The 26,346-nt window shown below is 39.7% G+C and overlaps 1 protein-coding gene across 5 annotated transcripts in view; it reads right to left on the reverse strand.

Annotated features, from left to right (window-relative positions):
- Positions 1 to 26,346, reverse strand: part of NLN (neurolysin) — a 73,233-nt gene that overhangs the window by 18,111 nt on the left and 28,776 nt on the right. For 4 of the 5 annotated variants that reach the window (XM_024578433.4, XM_024578434.3, XM_053913181.2 and 1 more), the window contains exons 3-9: positions 24,727 to 24,875; positions 17,564 to 17,671; positions 14,993 to 15,095; positions 14,272 to 14,432; positions 12,501 to 12,636; positions 9,681 to 10,047; positions 6,751 to 6,952 (exon numbers count right to left, since the gene is read on the reverse strand). In XM_024578433.4, coding sequence (XP_024434201.2) covers positions 6,751 to 6,952; positions 9,681 to 10,047; positions 12,501 to 12,636; positions 14,272 to 14,432; positions 14,993 to 15,095; positions 17,564 to 17,671; positions 24,727 to 24,875 — 1,226 coding nt within the window. Of the gene's footprint in view, positions 1 to 6,750; positions 6,953 to 9,680; positions 10,048 to 12,500; positions 12,637 to 14,271; positions 14,433 to 14,992; positions 15,096 to 17,563; positions 17,672 to 18,878; positions 19,050 to 24,726; positions 24,876 to 26,346 lie in introns of those variants that run through there. The other variant, XM_053913192.1, reaches the window with a different exon arrangement.

Below are 26,346 nucleotides of genomic sequence, written 5' to 3' on the forward strand. Positions count from 1 at the left end.
AAAACCAACCAATTAGAACAACAAGAAAAAAAAAATCCAAAAAGCTAAGGATAGTGTAAGCAGCCTCTGGGACAACTCCAAGAGGTCCAACATTTGCATCATAGGGGTGTCAGAAGGAGAGGAGAAAGAGCAAGAAACTGAAAATCTATTTGAAAAATAATGAAAGAAAACTTCCCTAATTTGGTGAAGGAAAATAGTCATGCATGTCCAGGAAGCATAGAGAGTCCCAAAAAATATGGATGCAAAGAGGCCCACTCCAAAACACATCATAATTAAAATACCAAAGGTTAAAGATAAAGAGAGACTCTTAAAAGCAGCAAGAGAAAAGCAATTAGCTACCTAGAGGGAAGTTCCCATAAGACTGTCAGCTGATTTCTCAAAAGAAACTTTGCAGGCTAGAAGGAATTGGCAAGAAATAGTCAAAGTCATGAAAAGTAGGGACCTACAGCCAAGATTGCTCTACCCAGCAAAGCTATCAGTGAGAATCGAAGGGCAGATAAAGAGCTTCTTAGACAAGAAAAAAAAAAAGGAGTTCATCATCACCAAACAACTATTATATGAAATGTTAAAGGGACTTATTTATGAAAAAGATTAAAACTATGAACAATAAAATGGCAATTAATACATCTCTATCAATAATTGAATATAAAAAAACAAAAACAAACTAAGCAAACAAGAACAGAGACAGAATCATGGATATGAAGAGCGTTTTGATAGTTGCCAGATGGGAGGGGAGTGTGGGGTAATGGGTTAAGAGGTGAGGGGTTTAAGAAGTACAAATAAGTAGTTATGTAATAGCCAGAGGGATGTAAAGTACAGTACAGGAAATGGAGTAGCCAAATAACTTATCTTATATGCATGACCCATGGACATGAGCAACAGTGAGGGATTGCCTGAGGGCATAGGGGGTGCTGGGTCAAGGGGGGAAAAGGGGGAAAAGCCAGGACAACTGTAATAGCATAATCAATAAAATATTTTTAAAAAAGAAAAAAAGTGCTACTGTCTTGTAGGCTTTGCCATAAATACATAATTAAAAGCCATACTTTCAACTTCACGTGTACATAGCAATCACTGGAGTAACAGTAATAGGGAGAACCTGAATAACACTTAACTTTTTTAAAAAAAGATTTTATTTCTTTTTAGAGGGAGAGGAAGAGAAACATCAATGTATGGTTGCCTCTCATGCGCCCCCCATTGGGGACCTGGCCTGCAACCCAGGCACGTGCCCTGACTGGGAATCGAACTGGTGACCCTTTGGTTTGCAGGCTGGCACTCAATCCACTGAGCCACACCAGCTGGGGCAGTGAGTATGTATTATACATAAACAAATAAACACACAAATTAATAAAATAACAAAAATGACATCCTGACACTGATGTTGGAAACTGTAACAGTGTACAAGATTGGGGGTAAGAAGCAAAGGCTACGAGGCTGCTGATAGGTGTTCACTATATTATCAGGATTGAAACTTAAGAGGTCGACTTATACAGAGGGATGCATGGAATTAGAAAAACTCATTTACTCCACACTAGCTTACAGGAGATTGATTTAGAGCAGGGGTTGCCAACCTCCGGGCCACGGACCAGTGAGGGTTAGGAAACAGGCTGCACAAGAGGAGGTAAGCTTGAATGTAATGTACTTGAATCATCCCAAAACCATCCCCCCCACCCTGGTCCCTGGAAAAACTGTCTTCCAGGGAACTGGTCTCTGGTGCCAAAAAGGCTGGGGACAGCTGATTTAGAAGAAGTGCCATTTAAGAAACGTAGGAGAAAAAAGTCCTTCCAACATGAATGCATACTTGGGAGACCAAATTCAGACATCACATAGCGCCTCCAGTGCATGGACTGAGAGCACAGAGAATGGCTGGTTATAGACAACAGAGTGGTGGAGAGCATGACAGTCAGATCCTGGGTCCATCATTTAACCTTTCTAAGTCTCAGTTTTTTCCACTTGGAAATGGGGGAAGTAATAGTATAATAGCATAATAATAGAAGTAGATTGGTGAATCTACTTCAGAAAAGTATAAGGAGAGATTTAACTAATGAGTGTACAGCACTGAGTGTATACAGTGTTTGGTGCGTGGAAAGTGCTAAGTACATCCAGGCTGCTACGACTCCTTAGCCTGCCCAGTTTGCCTGACCAGTACGGTTTTGACTGGCCAGGCCAAGCTTGTCCTAGACTTCCTCCCCAAGTATCTATTCCTTGGTGTTAATGCTAAAGATAACATACCAACATTTCTCTTCAGCTAATCTCCTACCACTCTGGATACTCTAAATTGCCTATTCTACTCTTGCTTCTGGAATCAAACTTCTAAGTAGGCAGTCATCATTAAAAAAAACAAAAACACACAGAAGCCTGATGGTTTCCACTCACCTTCCACAGATCCTCACCCAAAATCCACGGAGGGTAAGCATTTGTGAATTCTCTTAAACCCTAAGTGACTGTACTTTTCCTCATGGCAACGCCTCCACTCTTAAATCATGACTTGTGTGCTACTTACTGATCCCAACAGCTGTGAATTATATATAAGCACAGTTACGAGAATACTTGAAATATGTATGGCACTTTATGATTTACCAAGTACCTTTTCACACATCATTTAATCTCTCACCAGCACCCTAGGGAAGTAGGTATGAGAACCGTTGTTGTCCTCATTTTAAGAGTAAGAAGAATGAGGTGGCTCCAGGAGATCGAATAACTTGCCAAAGTCACACAGCCAGACCCACAAATACACGGACGATTTGTAATCTAGTGCTCTCGTCATAACACTAGGGTGCCTTACTGACTGATGCAGGATACATTTATTTACAACAGCATCTAACAAAAAATACTTAAAGCAGACAAGAAGCTCTATTAGTCTTTCAACCAAATTAATGGTTTATTTAAAAATCATAAATAATTATGTTTTAATTTTTGCCCTTCCATCCCTTTCAATTTTAACTGACAAGGCTTTGTGAGGTGCTGCTTTAAAATATCTCTAGCGTCTGAAACTGATTAATGCTCTTAACCCACAGACCATCATAGGCGTCTCAATGGAGGCTGTTAAGAAGCATCACTGTTCTTTTTTATATGAGTTCAAAAGGCCAGTGATTACTGAGAACCCAAACCACTATAAAGCCGTGAAACAGGAAGAGACACTAGAGATACCACCTCTTGATTGCTATCTTCAAAATTACCTACCCTGCAGTGTAAACACCAGAAAATGGGAGTGAAACTCATTTGAATGACGAGGTGGTAGACAGACCGAACTAGTGCATCTACATGCTTGAAACTGGATGTTCCTGCCGACACATTCAAATATCCCTACGACAAGCTTCAACGAGCTCTTCTGGCCATCAAACTTGCAAACTGCCACCGAGGAGAACTCAAACAATGAGCTGCCCTAGCTTAAAACCTATCTACTAAACATGTACAGCAAATAGTTAATTCACTATGTGTTTCTCAGAGAAGTCAGAAGTGTTTCCCTGAACATTAAAGCCATTAAACTCCTTATTCACTACTATCCAGGTCAGGTCGGTGGAAAGGTTTTGAAATTATTAGAAAGCTGCAAATATACAGATCCGTGCCTATACTTTCAAGACAAAAGTAGTGATCACTAGTTCCAAATATAATTACCTTAAAAATTCTTAAAGCATAATAGGTCATTTGAAAAGATTAATAGACAGCTAAGAAATCTAAGATAATCTTGTGAGATGACCAAGCAAGGGACTGGACCAACACGCTGCTCGTCTGTAGAGCACATTCCATGCCCATGAATAAGGGTAGGCACACGCTAAGCCTTGCCTAGAGTCTAGTGTTTCAAGAGGCACCAAACTGATGGAATAAATAAAAGTAAATAAACAAATTAACAAAATATTTTAGTCATGACTCAAGTATCTCTAAAATGACATAGTAACAAGATAATTTTTCCACTACTACCCAAGCTGCCATCTCAAAGGATCAAAAATAATATAAATAGTGAAAATAACAGAGCTGTGGAGAGTGCACTAGGATATGTGGTAAGCATGATATTAAGGTAAACATGTGACATGATAACAGGCCTGCGTCTGAAAACAAGGGCATGCGTCAATAGCACTGAAAACCCTATTTGAGGATCGATTTTATTCTAATAAATGTGATTAGGACACCAAGTTACTTCCTTGTGAAATCATTAGCTGATAATCAACATCCAAATAAGGAGGAAACTGCTATAACCCAGGAGTTACTTGGAATCCACTATGGTCTGGGCTTCAAGAGCTCTGTGAGCTCTTTGGAACTCCGTGTAGAAATGTGAGTGTGTAAGTGTACATGTATTTTTCTGGAAGAGGTATACACAGCTTAAATCAGATTTTTATGTAGTTCTTAGATCCTCCGAAGTTAAGATCCATTGTTCTAAAAGCAGGCTGTTGTTTACGCAGAAGTACATAACTAGATTTTAGATCTAAGTAACACCCGTAAGTCTAAAATTAAGGAAATTATTTCATTTTTCTAAATTACTCATAAAAGTACTTTAGAAAAGTGGGTACTAGATTTATCCTAATTAAAAAGAAAAACATCAGCCACAGAATGGAAATACAATGGAAAATAAGTATTTCAGGTATCCTACTGCAGTACAAATAGACTTTAACAGTATCTAAGAAAGAAAATTTAGGTTATTCTGAAAGATTTCTTTTGCTTGGATTAAACAGAGGGCAGAAGTGTTTGCATCAGTACGTCAGGACTCCTTTATCTGAACATTCATTCCTATTCCCTCTGGTTTTTAAAAAAATAAAACATGGAAGCACCAGATGTCAGGATAAAACGCTGAAAGAAATAAGCAGTTTTTTAACATAGGTGATGGTATTATTTCAGAAGTGAGTGGATACATTTTTGGTTACTGCAGTAATTAGGGGCACTCTGGGGGTTAGGGACGCGGGATGTCCGGGACTGAACTGCACGTGAAGGACAACAAAAATTGTCTCCTATCCTCCACATCTCTTGTAGTTCCTGTTGGACATTCAAATAGATGACAAATCTATATAGTTCAGTGAGCCTAGAAACTAACTCCATTTTACATATTTTTGCAAAATCCTTTTTACACACTTTAAATTTCCAAGGCACTAACTATTGGGATCAACTGTGTAAATCAAAGTAAGGTTACTTTTTCATTTGGAAATTTCCTAAGAGGTGTTCACCATGCGGGGAAATCACGTCACCGCTGGTGCCATGGACTGAATGTTTGTGTTCCTTCCCCAGATCAGTATGTTGACACCTAACCCTCGATGTGATGGTAGTAAGTGGGGCTTCTGGGAGTTGAGCAGGTCATGAAGGTAGAGCCCCCATGAAGGGGATTAGTGTCTTTATGATAGAGGCCTCAGGGAGATCCCTTACCCTTTCCACCATGTGAGGACAGGGTGAGAATGCACCATCTCTGAACCAGAAAGCAGGTCCTCAGCAGACACCAAATCTGCCAGGACCTTGATCTTGGACTTTCAGCTTCCAGAGCTGTGACAAATTTCTATTGTTTATAAGCTGCCTGGTCTATGGTATCATTATAGCAACATGAACTAAGACAATGGCAACACCATTCTTGGACTCAGAGCTGATAACACAAGCCACTTATATCAGCCTGTGGATTTTTGCTGCTGGAATCAGGGTTATTCACATATAGTGCAAATCCATGAATACTTCATTATGTCTTAGTACATAGCCACGCCAAGGCATTACCATTTGAAAACCATTTAAAAAATCTCGTTTAAGTTCAGTGAGGACATTACATCAATTTTAAATATCCTCTGTATGGAGAAAGGCTGTTAAGGAAAAACTAGTAAAATCCAAATAACGTGTGGAGTTTCGTTCAGAGTACTGTACCAATGACAGCTTCTTGGTTGGGACACGCACACTGTAATATGGTAAGATGTGAACAAGAGGGGAATCAGGGCAAGGGGTACCTGGACGATTTTTGTACTATCTTTGCAACTTTTCTGTACATCTAAAACTATTCTAATAAAAAGGTTATTTTTTAAAGTTTACCTTTAGAGGTATACAGAGATTTCAAATTTGGAAAACTGTCTCTCCATTTCTGTTAACATCTGTTTTTAAAACTGTTAGATTGAACTATTGAACTAGATGCTTTCATGAATCAATAGAAGTTAAGTTTAGCAAGTTCATAAGGTTTATCCTAGGATAGTTAGGGCCTACTTTACTGGACTGCATTATAAAGTTAAGAATAAGCATACTTTTCATTTGCAGACGTACAGAAAAACCAGTTGCTGATCACTGTGCACACACCTCCGCTCTCTGGCCAATTCTCCCCATGGTTACACTACATGACCTATGGTTTTAATTTCAGGCTAGTAAAGAAAGGTGTTACAAAATATTTATTATTTAAAAAGGAGTAAGGAGTCTGGGCCAGTTGAAAACCACTTAACTATACAGAGCATTAAGAAGCAGAGGAGACAGATTACAGCAGTTGCTTATCTGTGAAGCTTACACCAAATTCCTCTGGAAAAAAAAAAGTTAAAAGCAGAGTATTTTAACCCTTCCATGATGATAGTCTTGTTTTTCCCAGGATGCTATTCAGTCAGTGCTTTCATCAGTGAATTCACCTTGAAGTAAAATATATTGTGAAACGGCACACAACCAGAAAAAATTGGTGTTTTTGCAGAAAGCCTATGAAATTCTTGAACATAGCTTCTGGAAACAACGTATTAAGGGGAAAAACCCAACTGCAGTGAAGAAACAAAACCTCTAGAAAAGCAACTGGCAGGTTCACCATGCAAGATCACTCACCTGTGCACAAATCTGATGCATGACGTGACCAAATTCATGGAAGTAAGTCCGTACCTCGTCATGCCTCAGGAGAGAGGGGCGCCCTGCTAGGGGCTGAGAGAAGTTTACCACAAGGGCTGCCACAGACATCATGCGGCTGCCGTCGGGCAGGAGGCAGCCCGGCTGGAGGCCGAAGCAGGCGGCATGGTTGTATTTCCCTTCCCTGAGAACCAGAAGCGAAGTCTGTGAGATATGAACACCCTTCACTAGCAACAACGTTGCCCTGGCCTCTCTCAGTCACTAAGTCTCATTTGATACGTATTTGATAGAAGATGCTTTAAAACATTTAACTTTCAGAAAGTAGGTAAAACTATGGACAATATAAAAAGATCAGTAGTTGCCAGGGGTTAGGGATAGATGAATAAGTAGATGGAGCACAAAGGATTTTTACGGCAGTGAAGCTACACTGAATAATACTATAATGGTGGATATGTGTCATTATAATAATTTACATAGAATATACAACATCAAGAGTGAATCCGAACATAAACTATGAACATTGGGTCATTATGTGTCAACGTAGTTTCATCAATTGTAACGAGTGTACCACTTGGTGGGGGTTGTTGAGAATGGGGGAAAGCATGCATGTGTGGGGCCAGCAGGTATAGGAGAAATCTCTGTATCTTATGCTCAATTTTGCTGTGGCCCTAAAGCTGCTCTAAGTCAGGCAATCAGTCAGAACCGTGCCCAGGCGGAGGCAGGAGTGGGCAGGGGAATGGAAAAGGCAGGCAGGCAGAGGAGAGGGCATGCACACCAGACACTGTGCACTCGATCTGGTGCAATTTTCAGCCAGCCCAACTCTGGTTGTGTAATGGGTCCTTCAGAGTTCCTGGAATGATTTCATTTAATTAGTTGGAAAAGTATAAACAAGTAAACAGATACACAAATCTTATTTTTAACAGGGAAAAGCTAAAGTCATCTGGGAAGTGTTATCCTATTATATTTTATACCTCTTGGCATATTACAAAAGGCAATAAAAGTATTCTTGATTTAAGAGTAATATGGGCGCTACTATGTTGGAGAAACAACAGTTGAGTTTTCCTAAAAATATCTGGAGACTTTTAAAAAGTTTAAGAAGGGCTTAAAACTAAAAGTTTTTACCAACTTTAAAATCAGTGACATGGAGGGGTTTTTACCTTTTATTTAAAACATAAACTTGATTTATTTAATTTTAAAGGATTCCTTATTCTGAGATTATGCCTTTTTACATTTTGTTTATAAAATGATGGTGATTTTTCCCTGGCTGGGTAGCTCAGTTGGTTAGAGGGTCATCCTGATACACCAAGGTTGCAGGTTCAATCCCAGGTCAGGGCACATACAAGAATCAACCAATGAATACATAAATCAGTGGAATAACAAATCGATGTTTTTCTCTCTCAAATCAATAAGTTAAAAAAAAATAATGGTGAGTCTTAGAAATGTCCTTAACTGGCAATCTTATGTTGCAACCTTCAGAGTATTTTTGTTTTTGTTTTGAGAATCTCAGCATTTGATGAATGAAAATTGAAATGTGATTTAAAAAAAACCCCTGGTCTTTCTTAAACCTACTCTAAATATCCTTTTTTGAGTTAATTAGACAAAGAAAAGAAGTTAACCCATTTCATCTTTATGAAGCAAACATGTAGGCGACAGCAAGTGAATATTAAGTAGGTCATTGGTCACTACTCTCATAAAAGATCATCCTCTGGTCCCTATACCAGAGTTCTGGTAGCAATGGTCAGATCTCAAAGAAACCAATTATATTTTGGCAGAGAGATAACAGGATAAGGTGAGAAGAACTAGCTTTGACCCAGGAACAGAAAGCTCCAATGTTGAAGGATTTCCCCTGCAAGAATTCTTGGCTTAAAACTATATGCTGACACTTTATAATTAAAAATAGACCCATCTACATTTGACATGGGTTTATTTTTAGCTTATTTCAGAAGTGAAAGTAAGTCCTTAAAGCATGGGGATAAGGCACCTCTGCCCACTGTCTGGATGACATAGTTTTCCAGCCTTCTTCCCAGCAGCCACCTGAAGCCACCCAAAGTCTGTGAATTAAAAATTCATTTTTGGTATCAAACTAGGGGGATACTATAATTTCTTCCCTCCGGCCTTTTTGTAAAATGGATTAGTAATTGTAACAGGCTGGCTTTGTTTTAGAAAGCAGCCTGGAGAGAAAGTGACCCACATCCTTTCCTATCTGATGAAACACTGTGGAGTTTACACTTACCACATGATTCAGAGACAATACTATTTTTAATTCTTACCACTGATCGACTACCTAGTCCTGGTGATTTGCTTATATGGTGCAATGTACAAAGCAAACCTGTAAAGCAATTATCAGTCCATATTACAGAGGAGAAAACAGAGTCCCCAAAATGCTGTCGCTCAAACATTCCAACTCAAGTTTGACGTACCATACCGTGTTGCTTCTCAGCCAGACTCAGGTTAGTGACCATAGACTTAAAGAGTATTGGCAGACAGAGTATCAGGATAATAAACATTTTGGGTTTCAACTTTAAATTAAACAAATGCAGTGCACAAACTAGATGATGATGGTGATGATAATGATAATAGCTGCTAATATTTATTAAGCACTTGCTATATGCTGGGTGGTCTCCAATTAATGCTTTGCATGTAATTAAACATTTTATCCTTACAGTAACGCTACAAAGCAGGTAGGACTAGCATCCCCATTTACAGGACTGTAGTGTCGGTAAAGAAACTGAGGCACAGGAACATTAAGAACCTGCCTAGTGAGTAATGGAGCCAGGCATTCTGGCTTGAGAGCCCACACCTTTAATCCTTTTACTAGGAACCATACAAGAGGTCTACGGAAGACCAGAGTGGTAATCTGGGTAGGAGCTGAATCCCTAAGTAGTTGAATCTAACAGTGTGATCATTAGTACCTTGGATAGAGGTCCAAGTAGAACTGTCCCAATACTTCTCCTGTGGCTTTATCTTTCACAGTGTAAAGTGTGACACTTTTATTCCACACATGAGGATCTGCCACTTGTTCAAATGAAAGTCCCAACAACTCCTGGTAGATGTTCAGCAAGCCTTCAGTGACCACTTCAATGGGGAAGTATTCCTTGAGGATCTCTTGGTCTATGGAGTACTTGAGTTCTTCCGTCTGAGTCATGTAGTAATGCAGATCCCAGGCATTGATTTTTCCATCATATTCAAAACCTCTCTCTTCACATTCATGTTTCTTCAAATTCAAAATAAACTCTCGTTCTGCCTCACCCAAGGGTTTTAATTTCTGGCTTAAATCATCTGTGAGGGAAGTGGGACAAGTCAGCAATCTATTGCTCCTAGGAGGGAGGGACAGAGAGAGGGAGGGGGGTTGTGGGAAAGGAAAGCAGGCTCCATATGACAGCCCTGTTGTTCTCTTCTAAGTAATTTATGTTATGGCTGCTCACCCCTTTCACTGTGAGCACCACCCAAACTAGGCCACGACTTCCTCACAGCATAAACTTCCTCAAAGCTGAAGTTTATCTCAGAGAACTCTGACAGGAGAATGTTATTAATTCAGGGACAAAAGCAAGAGTGAAACTCAACTCATATATATGATTATTCTTCAAGAAGATGAGGCTCCTCAGAAAGGCAGGGAAAGAAATCAAATGTGACCTGTGACTGGTGGTACTACCAACAATTGCTCAATGCCCCTGATGGTCATGGGTTTAGTTATCACTTCCCCATTCCTATGAAGAAGGTCTATTTGAACACAGTAAGTCCACTTTTTAGATGGATTCCTCAATTTACACTGTGGTCAATTGTTGACTATTTTCCTGTATTTGGCTAAATGAATACGCTCTTATTATGTATTTACTCTTCACAAGTTGGTGCGTATGTAAGATAAACACAGGTTTGGCTCTGTAAGAGGCATGTCCGCTACGGAGGCAGCCCAGAGTGGGAGGTGAGGGCAGCAGCCTGAGCAGTGCTGTGAAGAGAAAGGAGGCGGCTCACAGGAGATAAAAGAGAGACGATTCTGAGTGGGCCTGTCAGGAAACATGTGAGTACAGGTAGCAAGAGGACAACTCACATGGGAATATGCCAATTTCAAATTACAGGGAAACCACTTTAAATGAATTAAGTTAATCAGGTAGTTCTCAAGGAAAACTTTCGGTATACGCAGTTACAACATTTTTATCAAACCTGTTAACTCCCTGAGCCATTTTCTGTATACCATGCATCAGGATAAATGGCAATTACCTGTTCACATCTCTGTTGTTTCCACTCAGGGAATATTCACTGAGAAAGGACCTCGTTTAATTCCTCTCTGTGGTTTTGCCATCTAGCACACTGCCTAATGCAGAATAGTTATTTCATAAATGTCCCACGAATAAATGAACTATAATAACAAGTGACTATCATTTCTGTGTCAGCATATACACTAATAATGCAAGGAATGGCCATTGAGGACATGGTGGAGTAAATCTTTGGCTGAAGGCTGATTTTAACTCACTATTCAAAACCTCCAACTTAATTAAGCTAATAAAAACCCCAAAGAAACAGACTACATACTTTGACTAGTTGTTAAAGCCTGAAAGGCGGGGACAGTGGGGAGAAGGGTTTTCAGGAACTACTATAAAGGACACAAGGACAAAACCAAGGGGGAGGGTGGAAGCAAGGGAGGGAGGTGGGTTTGGATGGGGTGGGGGTGGGGAGAAAATGCAGACAACTGTAACTGAACAACAATAAAGTAAGTTTAAAAAAAGTATGAAAGGGGTCAATAGGGAAAGTTAAAAAAAAGTCATACTTTCGTAAATTCTGGTTAAAGAAGATTACATAAAAAGTCAGTACCTACACCATGGCTGTCATTCAACCATTTTCGCTAAGATGGAAGAGAAAACCAGAGTGACTGCTGGGACAGTGACGCCAGGACTGAGATGGGGACGGGGAGGAGTGACAGAATGCCAGTAACTAAATGTCATGGATGCAAGAACCACGGTTTTAAAAGGAGTGAAAGTGATGTTAAATAAATGTGAATATAGCTATTAGATAATAGTTTTGATGATTATTATTTTTGCATGACTTTTGTATATAGTAAGTGGCTTCTGGAATATAAAATGTTTACTTTTTGTTTATACATGTTTTATTTTCATTTGTTATTTCTCAGCTTATTTCACATGAACTCACAAGTAGCTATACTGTAACTACAAACACTAAATGGCAGTGAGCAAAGCCAAAAGACTAATACTCTCTGTTACAACCCTAGATGTCTTGTTAGACACTAGTATAAAAATCCCAATCAAGCCCTGACTGGTGTGGCTCAGGGTGTTAAGTGTTGTCCTGCAAAATGTAAGGTTGCCGGTTCAATTCCCAGTCAGGGCATATGCCTGGGCTGCGGACCAGGTCCCCAGTTGGGGGTGTGTGAGAGGCAACCGGTTGATTTTTCTCTTGCACATACATGTTTCTCTTCCCCCCTTTCTCTCTTCCTTTCCCTCTCTCCAAAAATAAATAAAGTAAAATAAAATAAAATCCCAATCAAGATACAATATAGATGAAACAAGGACTATAATAATAATATAAACACTGGGTAACCCTTAGAACCAAGCACAGTATCTAATACATAGTAGGTGATCAATAAATTTCTCTTGAATGAATAACAAATAGGATGTCCTCAAAAGCATATTAGAGTCTAACGCCCTCTGTCCAGTTGGTATCATGCAGCAAAACAGTCATAGAAATGGAAATACGTAACTAATTTTAAAGAAAGAACTAACCCAGGAAGGCTGTTACATGGCTTGTACTCTTCGCGGTGTTCAGTTCAAGGACAAAGTCAGCATGTGTACTATAGCCGAGCAGTTTGGCTACTTTGGTCCTCAGTGGGAGTAGTTGCTGTAGAATTTTGGTGTTTTCCTAGTAATAAACAGTAACAACAAAAACAAACATTAGCAATTAACTGGATCCAAATCTGAGTTATTACATGTATTTTTAGGTTTGCAACCACCCTGTAAGTCCAATGGGTTATCCCAGGAACTTCCCATACACAGAATCCTTACAATTCCTGCCAAACTATGCTTCCCATTGTTTTCTTTTCCAAATGGGAGTTCATACTGTGGCCATTCTGTTCCTATTCTACTACTGGTGTGTGTGTGCTGGGGATGAGCAGGCCAGACAGCCAGTCTTTCCTTTCATAGGTTGCTAGACCATGAGAAGCTACAACTGGGGAGGACTGCGTATCACCCAGAGAGACTAGTCTTTGAGCTCAAGGCAGTAACCGGTGGGATCCTGACGCAGATCTCGGCCAGCAAGATCTGCTGTTGAGGTTTCAGTATTCAAACACACATACACACGGACTACAGAAATCCTGTGGAGGAAAAGGGGCTACGTGGCCACTCTCCAAGTTAGAGAGAGCCCCCTTCACCCCTGCCTGGACAGGCTTTATTGTTTTCCTAGGCCCCCTACATCAAAGATGGTCCACATTTATTATTCATAGGTTAGTTTTGGGTGGTTATCTTTGCTGACAAAAGAGAGGATGTCACTGAATACATCAAAGGAGGATATTTGCCACGTAAAAGGAGAATATTTGCAATGTAAAAGGAGAAATGGTCGAAAAGGCTATGTCCCATACCTGGAGGGTCTAGCCCAGATTTTAGAAAGATAAAGACACTCAGTAAACATTTGCTTCCTCAATTTAGGGTGAGGGAGTTTTATCAAGAGCAAGTCTCATAGCAGTCTAAGTACAATGCAGGCCTGATTTCCCACTGGAGAACTTATCCATGGACATGGGTCCTGCCCGCCAACCTCGCTCCCCACTGGCTTTTCCGAGAGGAGGCTGAGCCACATTTCCCACGCTTGGAACGGTTCCCCACAGGATCCGATGCTGGTGAATGGGGAAAAGAGGTGCTCACAGTTACTTGGATAGACTGTAGTGAGGCTGGCTAGTTGACTCTTAAAATCCATTTCTAGTTCTTCCTCTTTTCCTTTTACTAATAGAATCCACTCAGCTGAGCAAATGGCTATCAGTTGAAGACTACATTTCCCAGCCCCCCCTACAGCTAGATATGGCTATACAATGGAATTTGGGTCAATGTGATATGCATGTAGTTGATATATGTCATCTCCAGGTCTTTTATTCTTAAAGATACCTACTCTGTACTTTACTTTCCCTCTCCCTTACAGATTGGGAAATGATGACAATTAAAGTGTCCTTGGAAGTCACAGAGGAGAGGAGAGAGAGAGAGAGATGCTCCATCAGCCCCTGACTACTGACTTGGGAGAAGAATGCAACTTTTAGTTTATTTAATCCATTCTATTTTTATTAGAATAGCTTAGCCTGTGGTCATACCAGGCAAGTTGTCGATGGGCAAGGTAAAGGCTAATTATTCTAGGTCTGAGGGATTAGGAGGCATAATGCTCATACAAATAGAAATATTAGTCTCTGAGTTGGCTTCAACACTGGTTAACAAAGCAAACCCTTTTCTTAAAGTTTTCCATAAAAACAAACAAAAAACCAACCAACCAACCAAAAAACTGAACATTCATAAGTACCTCTTTGCATCTTGTATTAAAAGCCATTTCCATCTTCCTTCTGGTTTCTGGGATACAACATTTCTTCATGACAGGAAAATAGTGAGGATATTTTAAGGTAATTTTATACTTGTCATCATCTGTTTTCTCTAAACTCTCAATGAAATCATCAGGAAGAGCACCTGCAAAAAATTCTCTAATTATTGTTTAATTTAACATTGGCATGATGCCATTATGAACTCTAGGAATTGTGTGGAGGAATTCAAATAAAATGACAATTCTTATAATATCAAGGGGGTGGTGGTTAGAGAACAGGTGCCTCAGGAGATGCTAACTCAATATATGAAGAGGCTTCGGTGCAATTATGCAGATGGTATTTTGTTGGAGAACAGGCAAATTAAGCCAAGCAAGATCCAGAACAGAATAAGAAGAGACTAAAGTTACACTGTAGGAGACATTGTGAGGCAAAAATGTTCACAGAACTGAAGGCTGTTAAACAACAGCATAAGTTATCCAAGACAGATTATGAAATCTCAGGACTGTCTCTAGAAACAGTATTTACTCGTATTAGCCTGTAACCTAGGCCTGGTTTAGCTGTCTTTTCTGTAGAAGGGAGGTGGATTCTGTAGAAGGGACTGGATCATTTTTTAAACAATTCTTTTAACTTTGATTTGGCAAACTGTGAGGTGACATTATCTGCCAGAATTATATAATTTAATGTAGAAACATAATAAAATTTTACCAAGTTCAGCCTTGGAAAATACAAGGAAGGTATCATCCTCATTGAGGTTTTTGTTAAAGTCAATGCACAGCTCACTCATTCTTTTCTTCATTGCTTTGATTTCCTGAAACAAAAATACAAATACAGGACCTTAACATTAAAATGAATCTCTTATTGTTATCATTATCAGTCAAGTAAGTTTCACTTTATATGAAGATTGACTTTTGTCTCCAACACCCAGGAAGTACTTTTTTTAAAAAGATTTTATTTATTTATTTTTAGAGAGAGGGGAAGGAGAAAGAGAGGGAGTAAAACATCAATGTGTGGTTGCCTCTTGAGCCCCCTACTGGGGACATGGCCCTCAACCCAGGCATGTGCCCTGACTGGGAATTGAACCAGTGACCCTTTGCTTCACAGGCTCATGCTCAATCCACTGAACTACACCAGTCAGGGCAGGAAGTACTTTCTTAGACGTGCTTGGTTAGTTTGCTGAACTCTTGTATGTTGTGTCCATTGAGTATCTGTCTGTAACATAAATAAAATAGCAATCTGGTGATGTGTTAGAAATTTTCGTAAAGCTGCAAGAACTGAGTAAATTTAGGAGGTAGAGTCAAAGCAGCATCTAGCATGTAGTACACACACAGTTGCTAAATGAATGAATGAATCTATTAGCCTGTTAATAATGATATTTTGAATGTTTTCTAATTCATTCATTGAATTAAAAATTCAATTTTAATTTTTAATTAAAGTGCTGAAGTAAGCTAAAAGAACTGAATAATTCTATGGTTGCTTTAGGGAAAAAGGTTATGTCTTAAGGTGCTGAAGTAAGCTAAAAGAACTGAATAATTCTATGGTTGCTTTAGGGAAAAGGGTTATGTCTTAGTTTTTATGGAGCATTTTCAAACATATGTGATTTAGGAGACTTAACATTCATCTAAAAAGTATCAGGTGGGAGATCAAAGGAAACAGGATGAAGGGAACCACAAGAAAAAACATTAAATAATTTTATTAATCTGTCCCACTTTTCTGAAAATGCTAGCTAATGAAATTTACTTAAACCACACTGGTTCTCCATGTTGTGGCCCTGACTACAAACATCAACACCACCTGGGAACTTGTCAGAAATGCAAATTCTTGAGACCCACACAAAAGCCACTGAAACACACACTCACAGAGGTGTGGGCTTTGGTGATCAGAGTTTTAACGGCCCTCCAGGTAGTTCTGAGGGACACTCGGTTTGACACACACAGTGTCACTTTCGGACACCCTGGTTGTCTGCCCGAGTTCCCTTCCACTACCTCCATACTCCACAGCAGCCATGTCATTTGTGTGGGACCTGACTCTATCTGATGTTCCAGGGGTGTGACCTCTGCACCAGCCAGGTCATTCCACCTGCACTGCAGTACGGACTGGTTCAGGTAACCCTGGCCTGGCACGCCCCCAACTAAAGGGGGATTCAGGATTAGGCATATGATTGAGTCCATTAAGACATGAAGGGAGGTTTGATGGAGGCTTCTCTATATCCTTCTAGATGGTGGGGGCTTTAGATTTGTAGCCATTTTAGAAATAAAAGGAGCCACCTCTGGATAGCACTAACCGTGAAGAAGACAGAGTAGAGGAATAGGGAAATTAGGTGGCCAAAACACCACTGAGCACTGGGATCAAACTAGCCCATTAAGCCCAACCACCTCTGGACCTTCCAGTTATACAAGCAAGTAAATCTTTTGTTTAAACTGTTCCAATAGGCTGTTGTTAGCTACCACCAAACCCATTTTAACTAATACAGTGTGCATGGCCCAAGCAGAGCTGATGATGGACCTGGAAGGCAAGTCAGATAAGTGAGATCAGTCAGATTTCTCCTGTGAGTAGAATGGAGAGGGTACTAGGTGTTCAAAGGGCACGTCAGTGGGAGAAAGGCGCCCATATCTCAGCGGTGCCTTCCGGTGTATCTACCATGCTGACATCACTTGGTCTGCGTTTCCTTTAAACTTCTTTCCAGTTCTACGCCCTCAAAGAATCACCTGGAAGTAAATCATGGGTTATATTTTCCTTTCCAAAGAATGAGTTAATTCTGCAGCTGAGTTAATTTCTGAAACTGGAAGATTTGACTGGCATTAGACAAAAGAAAAAGTTTGAGAAGCAGTTTTCCCCAGCTAATCTCTCCACCTTTAAGGGCCGGCCATATAGTAATCATTGGGTATTCCATTTGAAAGTGCTGGTTTTAAAACTCTCCATCATACAGATTTTATCACCAGTGCCCTATCTCTGTTACACCAAGGGAATGAAAATACTGAGACTGGAACTAGGTATTTGGGAATGTGAGATAGAGCAGAGAAAATAAGCCCAGCACATATGACACAAATAACACTTGGATGTGGTTAAAGAAAAATTAAGTTACCAGTTCTTTGTCAGTCACCATGAGATAAATAGGAGTTGTACTGTAGAATTTAAAACCACTGACTGTCAAGTACATTGCAAATGGATTTTAATTATGCATTATTTCCCATATCAAAATATGCACTTCCCATTTTGTAGTTGTTGCATTTTGTTTTACTTCTTTTGTCCTCCTAAGAAAAGGAAACATAAACTCACATTTTGTACTTGTTCTGGAAGATGGAGCCCATTCCTTTTTCCCATTTTAACTGACTTTTCCAAGTATCGTCTGGCTTCAGGCTTTATCTTCCCCAGATCACAGGTTTCCTAAAATGAAAGAGTGTGACAACCATTCTGTTAGTACAGTGTCTGGGTAAATCATGAACTATGAGGCCGAAGCAAATTTATTCACCATCTCTGTGGCTACGAAGCACATAGGTGGTTGTGAGGCAGGCTCTTCTGAAGACCTAATTTCTTTCATGCTTTAGTGAGCCTCTGCTCATTTAAAACAGAAAAACTGAATAAATAAAAAGCTAACCAGAATTGCCTGGCCTTGCATCAGAATCAAGATGCCTGTGCTATTTGAAAGTGTGATAATAAAAACATTTGCATAATCTCATTCTGAGCATTCTCCATGACCCAGTGGTCTTTTTTCACAAAACATGCTCCTTATCACAAATCATCTGGATTTAATTTTCCATCATCTGCTAACCTGGTTCCACTTGAGAGGCAGGCATAAAAAAAAAGGGCAAATTCTGCACAAATGGAGAGTGGGACTCTTTTGCCAACATGCCAAAAAAAGGTTTTGCAGCTTGACTAAACCTCAGCAAAAGGCTTCCAACACTTTCAAAATGGCTCACTGTCACTTGGCAAGAGAGATCAGGGGATGACAGCAAGCTGCATCTGAACAGTTATGTGGGGAAAGTGCGTCGACACAGCACACAGAGGAGGAATGCTGGACAGCACGTTTCAACCTGCACGTGGCAACGTGAACAGCACTCGTTCAAGAGAACGAAGAGCCCTGGAGGAAAATAAAAAATTCCCCTGGCCGCGGCAAGGTACAAAAACACCAGATGTTCCTTCAAAACAGGTGCCAAATATACGTGGCACATCTGGAAGGCTGGTCAGCTTGAGGTCCCTGGGAGGAAGTGGAATCCAGACAGAGGAGTGACAGATTCAGTCTGGTTGAAGGCCAATGAGGGACTTGTCTCTACAGCCTCAGAGACCTACCATTGTTTGCACTCTTTCTCCGTGAAAGACCTGGGCTGTCTTATCCCTGAGCTTTATATTTTTCCAACTAATTAGATCTCTAAAAGAACTAATTAGATCTTAGCTTTAGAACCTGTGTTTTAGATGGTTGGCACAAGGCTCTTGCTGCAATAATTCTGTAATTTTTAACATTTTGTTGTAGCAGGTTAATAGAGTTGTACTTTAAATGAGGGTACTACTTAATGCAAGAGCCTCTGTCTCACCTTACCTACCAATAAAAGATTTAATGTCACAGCAGTAAAACACTTGTTCATAGATTACTCACAGTTTCCTCTGCCTTTATTCTCAGTGGAGGCAGAGAACAATTAGACTCATTTTTCCAAAATAACCTCCTTTATGTCCTTGGGGGCATTTCTGAGCATGCTGGCATGACTGGAGTTGGAACCCTCCCTAGCTGGTGTTGGCATACACTGGGATCTCAGCAGCAGGTAGGTGTCTGCAATGGGAAGAAATGCAGAATGGCCATGGAGATAAACTGGGCTATGGGCTGGGTCCCTCAGGGATGGCCAGCAGTTCAAATCAGTGTTCACGTGGATGCGATGGACAGCCTGAGTTGTTGATGGCTGGCTTTAACAGTGCCAGAAGACTGTCCTGAGGTGTGGGGCTTGGCAGCAGGAGTTTCTAGATAGTACAATACTACACGCTGTAAGGTTGGGAACAAAGGCAGTAGCTCTGTGTAGTGGGGGAGAGGGGGGAAAAAAAAAACCCCTGGAGACAAGGGCCTGGGTAAGTTGTGCAGGGCCCAAGTGAGCAGGTCTCTTCCCAGAGGGCAGAGACCCTTCCCAGCAGGGCAGTGAGCCAAGACAGAAGCCAGGCATACAGCTGGACAGCAGTGTGGGTACCTGGGTTTCAGGGGTTCAGTGGGTCACATTTAGCCCTGAGGTTGGGACAGAGGCTTATCACAAGTCTGACCAGCTAATGTAAGCAGAATTACTCTACACTCAGGATGGGCTCTCATTCTAAATGGGCCTGGATTTGCCATTCCTGGGCTGCTACTTCAGAAAGCCTGGAAGTGTACAAGGGGGGTGAGCCCAAAACCAGAATTATCTTCTGGAGGGCAGGCCTCTTGTAGTACAGGCTTCCCCCACTAGGTGAGTGTTCTAGGAATCCATCTGTATCAGTGTGCCAGCTAGCATTGTTGTGAGAGGCTACATTCGGCTTCAATGACCTTTTTTTTTAAGACTCTTTCAATGCATCTGCCTATTGCATGATAGGTGACTTATGTGCACACTTGCCCATATCCCACTGACTGTTCAGCAGTTTTTGACCAAAAATGGCATGACCCCTGTGCTCCACACTCCCTATTCACCCAATCTCATCTCGAGCAACTTTTTTTTTTCCCAGATGAAAAAAGTCCTTAAAGGGAAACATTTTGCTCATGTGGAAAAAAAAAGCAGGAGCACTAAAAGGCATCAAAATCAAGGAGTTCAAAACTGTTTTGAGCAATGAAAAAAAGGTCTCAATAGGTGTACTGCTTCAAATGGAGAGTACTCTGAAGGTGACTGAAGTTTAAACATGTATGAATAAATATATAATTTTTTACAAATAAATTCCAGGGTTTTTTGGATCCTCTTTCATACTCAGCACAGTAAACTCCAAATTCATGGTCTAGATTAGGTAAAACTACTTACTCTCCAAATATGTAAACAGGTGGAAGCATGTTGTGAGAAAAATCAGTCCTGAATTAGGTCTAATTAAAATATGACTAATTATCTGTTACTGAAATATGCGACTTACCACAAAAATGACACTTAACAAAAATCTGATTCAATTATAACCAGACATGCTTTGCCAGTCCAACTCTGAGGTTAAGAAATCTCCGGAGGTCTCTGGTAGGAATAAGGCGCTTCTGAAAAGTGCTTCTGAAGCACATTCCTGTCCCAGAGTGCATCAGGATCATATTCTCCCTTACACTGGCCAGGCAAGGTCAGAGTTACTGCCCAAGGAGTTTCTAAGAAGGAATCAGTCAACACTTCTAGACGGCTCTGTGGCAGCCGCACCTTCCTTCCTGAACAAGAACTTAATCTCCTTGTATCCGCACCAGGTTTCAGGCCTTCTGGGGTGAAGTTTCTCCTTTGTAGGAGTAGGGGTAGGTGGGGTGGGGGAAGGCTAAAGGTCTCTGAAGTAATTTTCAAGTCTGACAGCAGAGCCCTTTTTAAATCTCTGTGGTGACAAGACTTAGTGTTCCCCTAACTTCCTCCTGTAACAAAGAGCTTTTATGGAAAAGTGTGAACGTGTGCACACACTTACACATACGTTCGTATCTCGTGCACTCGTTTTACAGGCTGAGGGTGAAGGAGTTTCCTAAGATCATGTAGCTTTTTAGTGGTAAAAACGGTGGTAGAAATAATTTCTTCAAATTCTTAGTTTAGTACTTTGCCCAACATGCCATATGACTGCAGTGCCATCCTTAATTCGTAATTCTTTAGCATATCATAATAAAAAGTGCAAAATTTTCCTAGTTTCCCTGAAATCCTCCCCACCTCCTTTCCCATGACTTTTGTCCTTTTCTTCACAAGACACACATCCAGTTTCTAAAATATGTAAGTGACAAATTATGTTAGTGGGATTTACCGTATTATGTATTCAAAGCAGAAATTACAACGCTGTTGAAAGAACTCTGGGGGTTAAAGTGTATTCCTCTGAATACCATTTAGAGAAATGGATTCATAAACTTCAAATATGCTAAAGAAATATAAGACAACAGAGTATGATAATACAGACACTATTACTGCAAAAGCTTACACAGAGGTATAACTTGTTTAATTAAATGTGTTGTTCTATTTGTAGTTTTTTTCTGTTGTGTGTTTTTTAATCAGTACATTCACAGTTAGGTTTCTATCCTATTACTGTGAAGAGGACATTCCTTAGCAACTCCCTACTTTCAGGACAGAAGGGCTGCCGAGAGGCCTGCTTGCGGACTGCTAACTCAGTGCGCTGTCACAAGACTCACTGCTTTTGTGTGGGCCACGGGCAGCAGGGGGACACCAGCAGTGTGGAACCACACGGCACGACTAGTTCAGATCCAGTCAGCACACACTTACTGAGCTCCTAGGCATCCCAGGCACCAGGGAGACAAAGATGAATAACCTTGAGGTGTTTTAAATCATATGAAGGAGAAAAAGATACATTAGCAAGTAATGTCTACTATGCAGTAAATGAAAAGAGAGGTAAGTACCTGGGAAGCAAAAATGGTGCCTATCTAATGAAGAAACAAAGGCAAGGTTGTTGATGTTATGTGTGGGATTCCTAGGCTTTTAAGAGCTTGACAAAGTTTCAGTGGTATTGACTGTGACCAATGACTAGACTCAGTATATTTCAAAATCCAGAAGGCCTGGTAAGTAAAAGGAATTACCATTATCATACTGAATTTTGGACATCGTTTTCTTCCTTCTTCCCCCATTCCTCCTTCTTTCTTTCCCTTCTTCTCCCCCCCGCCCCCCCATGGTTTTAAGGCACAGGTTCTTGTATTTTATTTTGGCACTAGGTCTCTATGACTGTTCAAGTACGTCACAGTATTTAATCCCATGATCTATTCATTTACAGTCAGGGATGTCCAACCTTTTGGCGTCTCTGGGCCACACTGGAAGAGTGAGAGTTGTCCTGGGCTGCACATTAAATACACAGACACTACTGAAAACAAAAAAATCTCATAATGTTTTAAGTAAATTTATGATTTTGTGTTGGGCTGCATTCATAGCCATCCTGGGCCATATGCCACATGTGGCCCACAGGCTGCAGGTTGGACATGCCTGATACATTGTAACATTAAAACTCTCCTGTTTAAGCCATTAGCTGGCTAAGATGAATTGGCAACACCAGAGCCCACAGCTCTAAAAAAATATATGTAAATAATATTACAATAGATACCTATATTTCCCAATTTAGCTTGCATAATTCAGACTCTATTTCACTGAAGAATCCCTCTTCTGTAGTTATTTCTTAGCAGGCCACTGGAATAAAATATTGTGTGACTGGATTGTTTTATCAATAAAGACACTGTACATTTTTCTTATCAACATGAATGGAAAGAGCATCTGTAAAACCTTTTTTGATCTTTGCTGGCTTTTTAGCCAACAATTGAGAAATCTTTGTCAGGACCGGAGAATGAGATTTGCTATTTACTGAAGTGCTCAGAAGAGTGCATAGAACTGATACTGATATTTCTAGATTTTAACAAACACTGCCCAAATAAACAACTATTTGTCAAGGAAGGTATTTAAAGGTAACTAAATTCACCAAATAAGCTCCAATGCATAAACAAACACTACAGTTATTATTATGTAGCCTTAACAGACATTGTAAAAGCTCCTAAAAATGTTCACATAATAATCCATACGGATGAGGGTAGTTACTCCATTGGAAAAAGGAAAAATTATGGGACCAAATCTGAAACTACTATAAATTATTACAACAAAACCTGAAGTGAACCAGCCCAGACAAGTACACAAGTCTGACGGATGCACTGGTGTTTATGCAGTCACTACGCTGTGCTAGTCTACTGCCTAGTCTACTCTAGAGGCAGCACTTTGTTCTTGAACTTGGTGGGGCCAGTCCACAGTATATACAAAATTTAAAAGCATAGCAGAGAAGCCCAAAGAGAAAAAAAAAGAAATCTAAAGTGACAAACCCCCCATCTTTTGATAACATTCATAAAAATCAGAGACAGTGGAACAGTAATAAAAACATCTGACTCAATGACATTAAGATGAAAATACCTTAAAAATTTTTTCTAAATTATAGTTGCCATGCAATATTATATTAGTTTCAGGTGTGCAAGATAGTGATTTGACATTTATGTATCTTACGATGTGATCACCATGCTAAGTCTAGTGACCATTTGTCTGTATGGTTCCACTTATATGAAATATCGAGAACAGGCAAATCCATAGACAGAAAGCAAGCAGACTGGCAGTTGCTGGGGCTGGGGGAGGAGAAAAGGGGAGTGGCTGAGCTGCTTAATGGATGTGGGTTGAAATACCTTTTTGAGGCTAGAAAATCCCAAATGAGGACTTAGAAGTCAGGATGAAAACAGCTAAAGAAAGTAAGAAATTCCAAGGAATGTTTTAAAACACATATGTAATACATAGATCAAATGGAAATTAGATTATTGGGAATGAAGTAAAAATAGACTGTAAAGGCCATAATTTGAATCCCACAAAATAATAACTAGGATCAAAAAGAATTTAGTTAATAAAAAATAATCATAAAGTTCTTTTACTTTGTTATTTTTATAGTGCAAAAGAAGAACAATTCTGAGCCACAGAGATGATTATAGATTATAGGGTGAAAAGTGCTTGTTTGACACAAGGGAAGAGACAGCATACACTCTTACATGTCTACATTAAGTCTGATCATATATTCTATAGTGAGCTGCAAATAAAACATTTGATATACTGCTTTTTCATTTCAACTGTCAAAATTTGCTAAAAGGAACAAAATTGTTGAGATTTTTGCATAAAGCAGCATGTAAAATTAAACAAAAATGCCTACGATTATAAAATATTTGTTGTTTCCCAAACAAATTGCTAAAGTTTTCCAAAAATCATGAAATTAAAAATTCAAAGCAAAGATAAGCTAAAAATGCTAGAAATCCAATCCACATTGGTGATGAAAAGACCAGAAACACTCAGGTCAGACCTGCCTACAACATTCATTACCCATGATTTCCATGCGAATTCTCAGAAGTGCGAAGATCAACTGCGGTGTGCAGCAGCAACAAGTCTGAAGGCCAAGACCACGCGGCATTTACCGATAAACAACTCAGTTCCACTTGCTTCTAGTTGGTCTGATCTAATATAAACCTTGCCATATTCTGAAGATTCAAAGAGGTTTTTACATTGAGCCATCAAGTGCATGACGGCTAAGAAGCCTTAGATTTATAGATGTACACTCTTTTACACTTGGTCTTTAATCTTCAGTGAATACAATTAACAGCTAAACATAAACCTAAGTGGTATAATGTAACATTATATAACACTGTGCTATGTCTATTGTTACAGTAATTAGAAAGAAAATCTAGGAGCATCAAGTACTTTTTATTGCTGGCCAAAGGTTTTAGTTTTTTATTGCAGACTTTTTTTTCTTTTAAAGGGATTCATAACATCATTTACCTGTAAATGAACAATTCTCAGAAATATATCTTCTCTCATGCTCATCTCGATATCAAAACGAGAAAGCCTTTTATCTGCTTCTGTACTTGCTGCCCGTACTTCTTTGTCAGAGGAGACATGCTGGGGAAAGTCTAGCATGGTTCGTTCCACTGTTAATAGAGGAGAAAACTGTAAGGGCTCACCAAGTCAGTATTAAGAAAAATACCTCCTATCTAGATGAATGATTATCCTGATAAAAGTTGTTCATTTTAGACTTTCTATAAAGGCTCCTAAGGCTATCAAAAAACAGCATTTAATGCAGGGCTTGGCTGTCCCAGTGGCATTCCCAGGAACAAGAAGGGTGTGCAGTAAGCACTTATTAATGTATGCTTTGGGTGTGATTTGCAAACTGGGAATATAGAAAGATAAAGGCATAGTTCATATACTGAGGAATTTTATAATCGGGTGACTCGGGGTGGGGAACAGTGTATGAGAAAAAAGAATAATACAGGATAGAGCAGGTTATGAATGGGACAGTAACTGAAAGTCAACAATGCTGAGGGCCAGGCGCTGCGCAGTGCCTCATGGGGAAGGCTGGACCTTAGCAGATGGTAGGTCAACAGGAAGCGCTCAGTAGAGGGTTGGAGAAGCAGAGTGCAGGCTTGGGGAAGGGCAGGGACAGAGGATGTTTAAAAAACAATTTAGTGGGATAGATTTTATTGAGAATAGAAGTTCTTAACCTTTACTACAGACTTCGTAAAGAATTTAATCTAAGTTACGGGCCCTCCCCCAGTGCAAACATTCATACAAACATAGAGAGTTCCAAACAATTTCAGAAGATTCTTGGGAAACTCAGTGGACACATCCACTGAGCTGAATATTGGGGCTATCCTGTTAAATGATGGTGCTAGTGTAGTCTACTCTAATTTTCACATATTAAACTTGTTCTTGGGTTTTTCATGTATTTGTATTTTGACTTTAATTGGGCAAAAATCCGATGTCAATAAAATAACCCATAGTATAGAAACAAATGAGGATGGTTTATAGAGATGGCTGTGGTTATGCTGTGACAATGAATATACTTTTATTTTATCTATAGTACTTTTAAAGGTGTTGTAAGTAGGTAAAGTTTATACACGAGATATACGGTAAACAGGATAGCTACCCTTTACGTACCAAGAAACTGTACAGTTAGACAAGCTACCTCACTTTTTTCAGTCCTCTTAAAGCACTGTTACAAATCAAGGTGTAAGAAAAGTGCCACAGATATCTAAACAAGTTCATAATGTGTTTTAAAAAATCAAATTAGATAATTTTTTAGGATTTGGTTTAATATATAATTTTATGCCCTTTAATAAAAGAAAAAATAAAACATTTAAATTTTAATACCTACAGCACTTGTATAAGTGATATAATTAACTATATAGTTATAATTTGTTTCTTTTTAAAATGAGCTCAAAAAGATTATTAAGTAGGGTAAAACTGCTCAGAAACTTAAATGAGCGGCATAAAATACAGGAACCTAAAATTGGGAACATATTCTTAAACAAACAATGATACTGGAAACCATTTCCTTCCTTACTTTGCCACAAAGACCTGGAACCAGACTTCCACTCTAGCTGCCAAGCTATAAACAATACT

This window comes from Desmodus rotundus, chromosome 1 (genome assembly GCF_022682495.2).
Source record: "Desmodus rotundus isolate HL8 chromosome 1, HLdesRot8A.1, whole genome shotgun sequence".
Classification (NCBI taxonomy): Eukaryota; Metazoa; Chordata; class Mammalia; order Chiroptera; family Phyllostomidae; genus Desmodus; species Desmodus rotundus.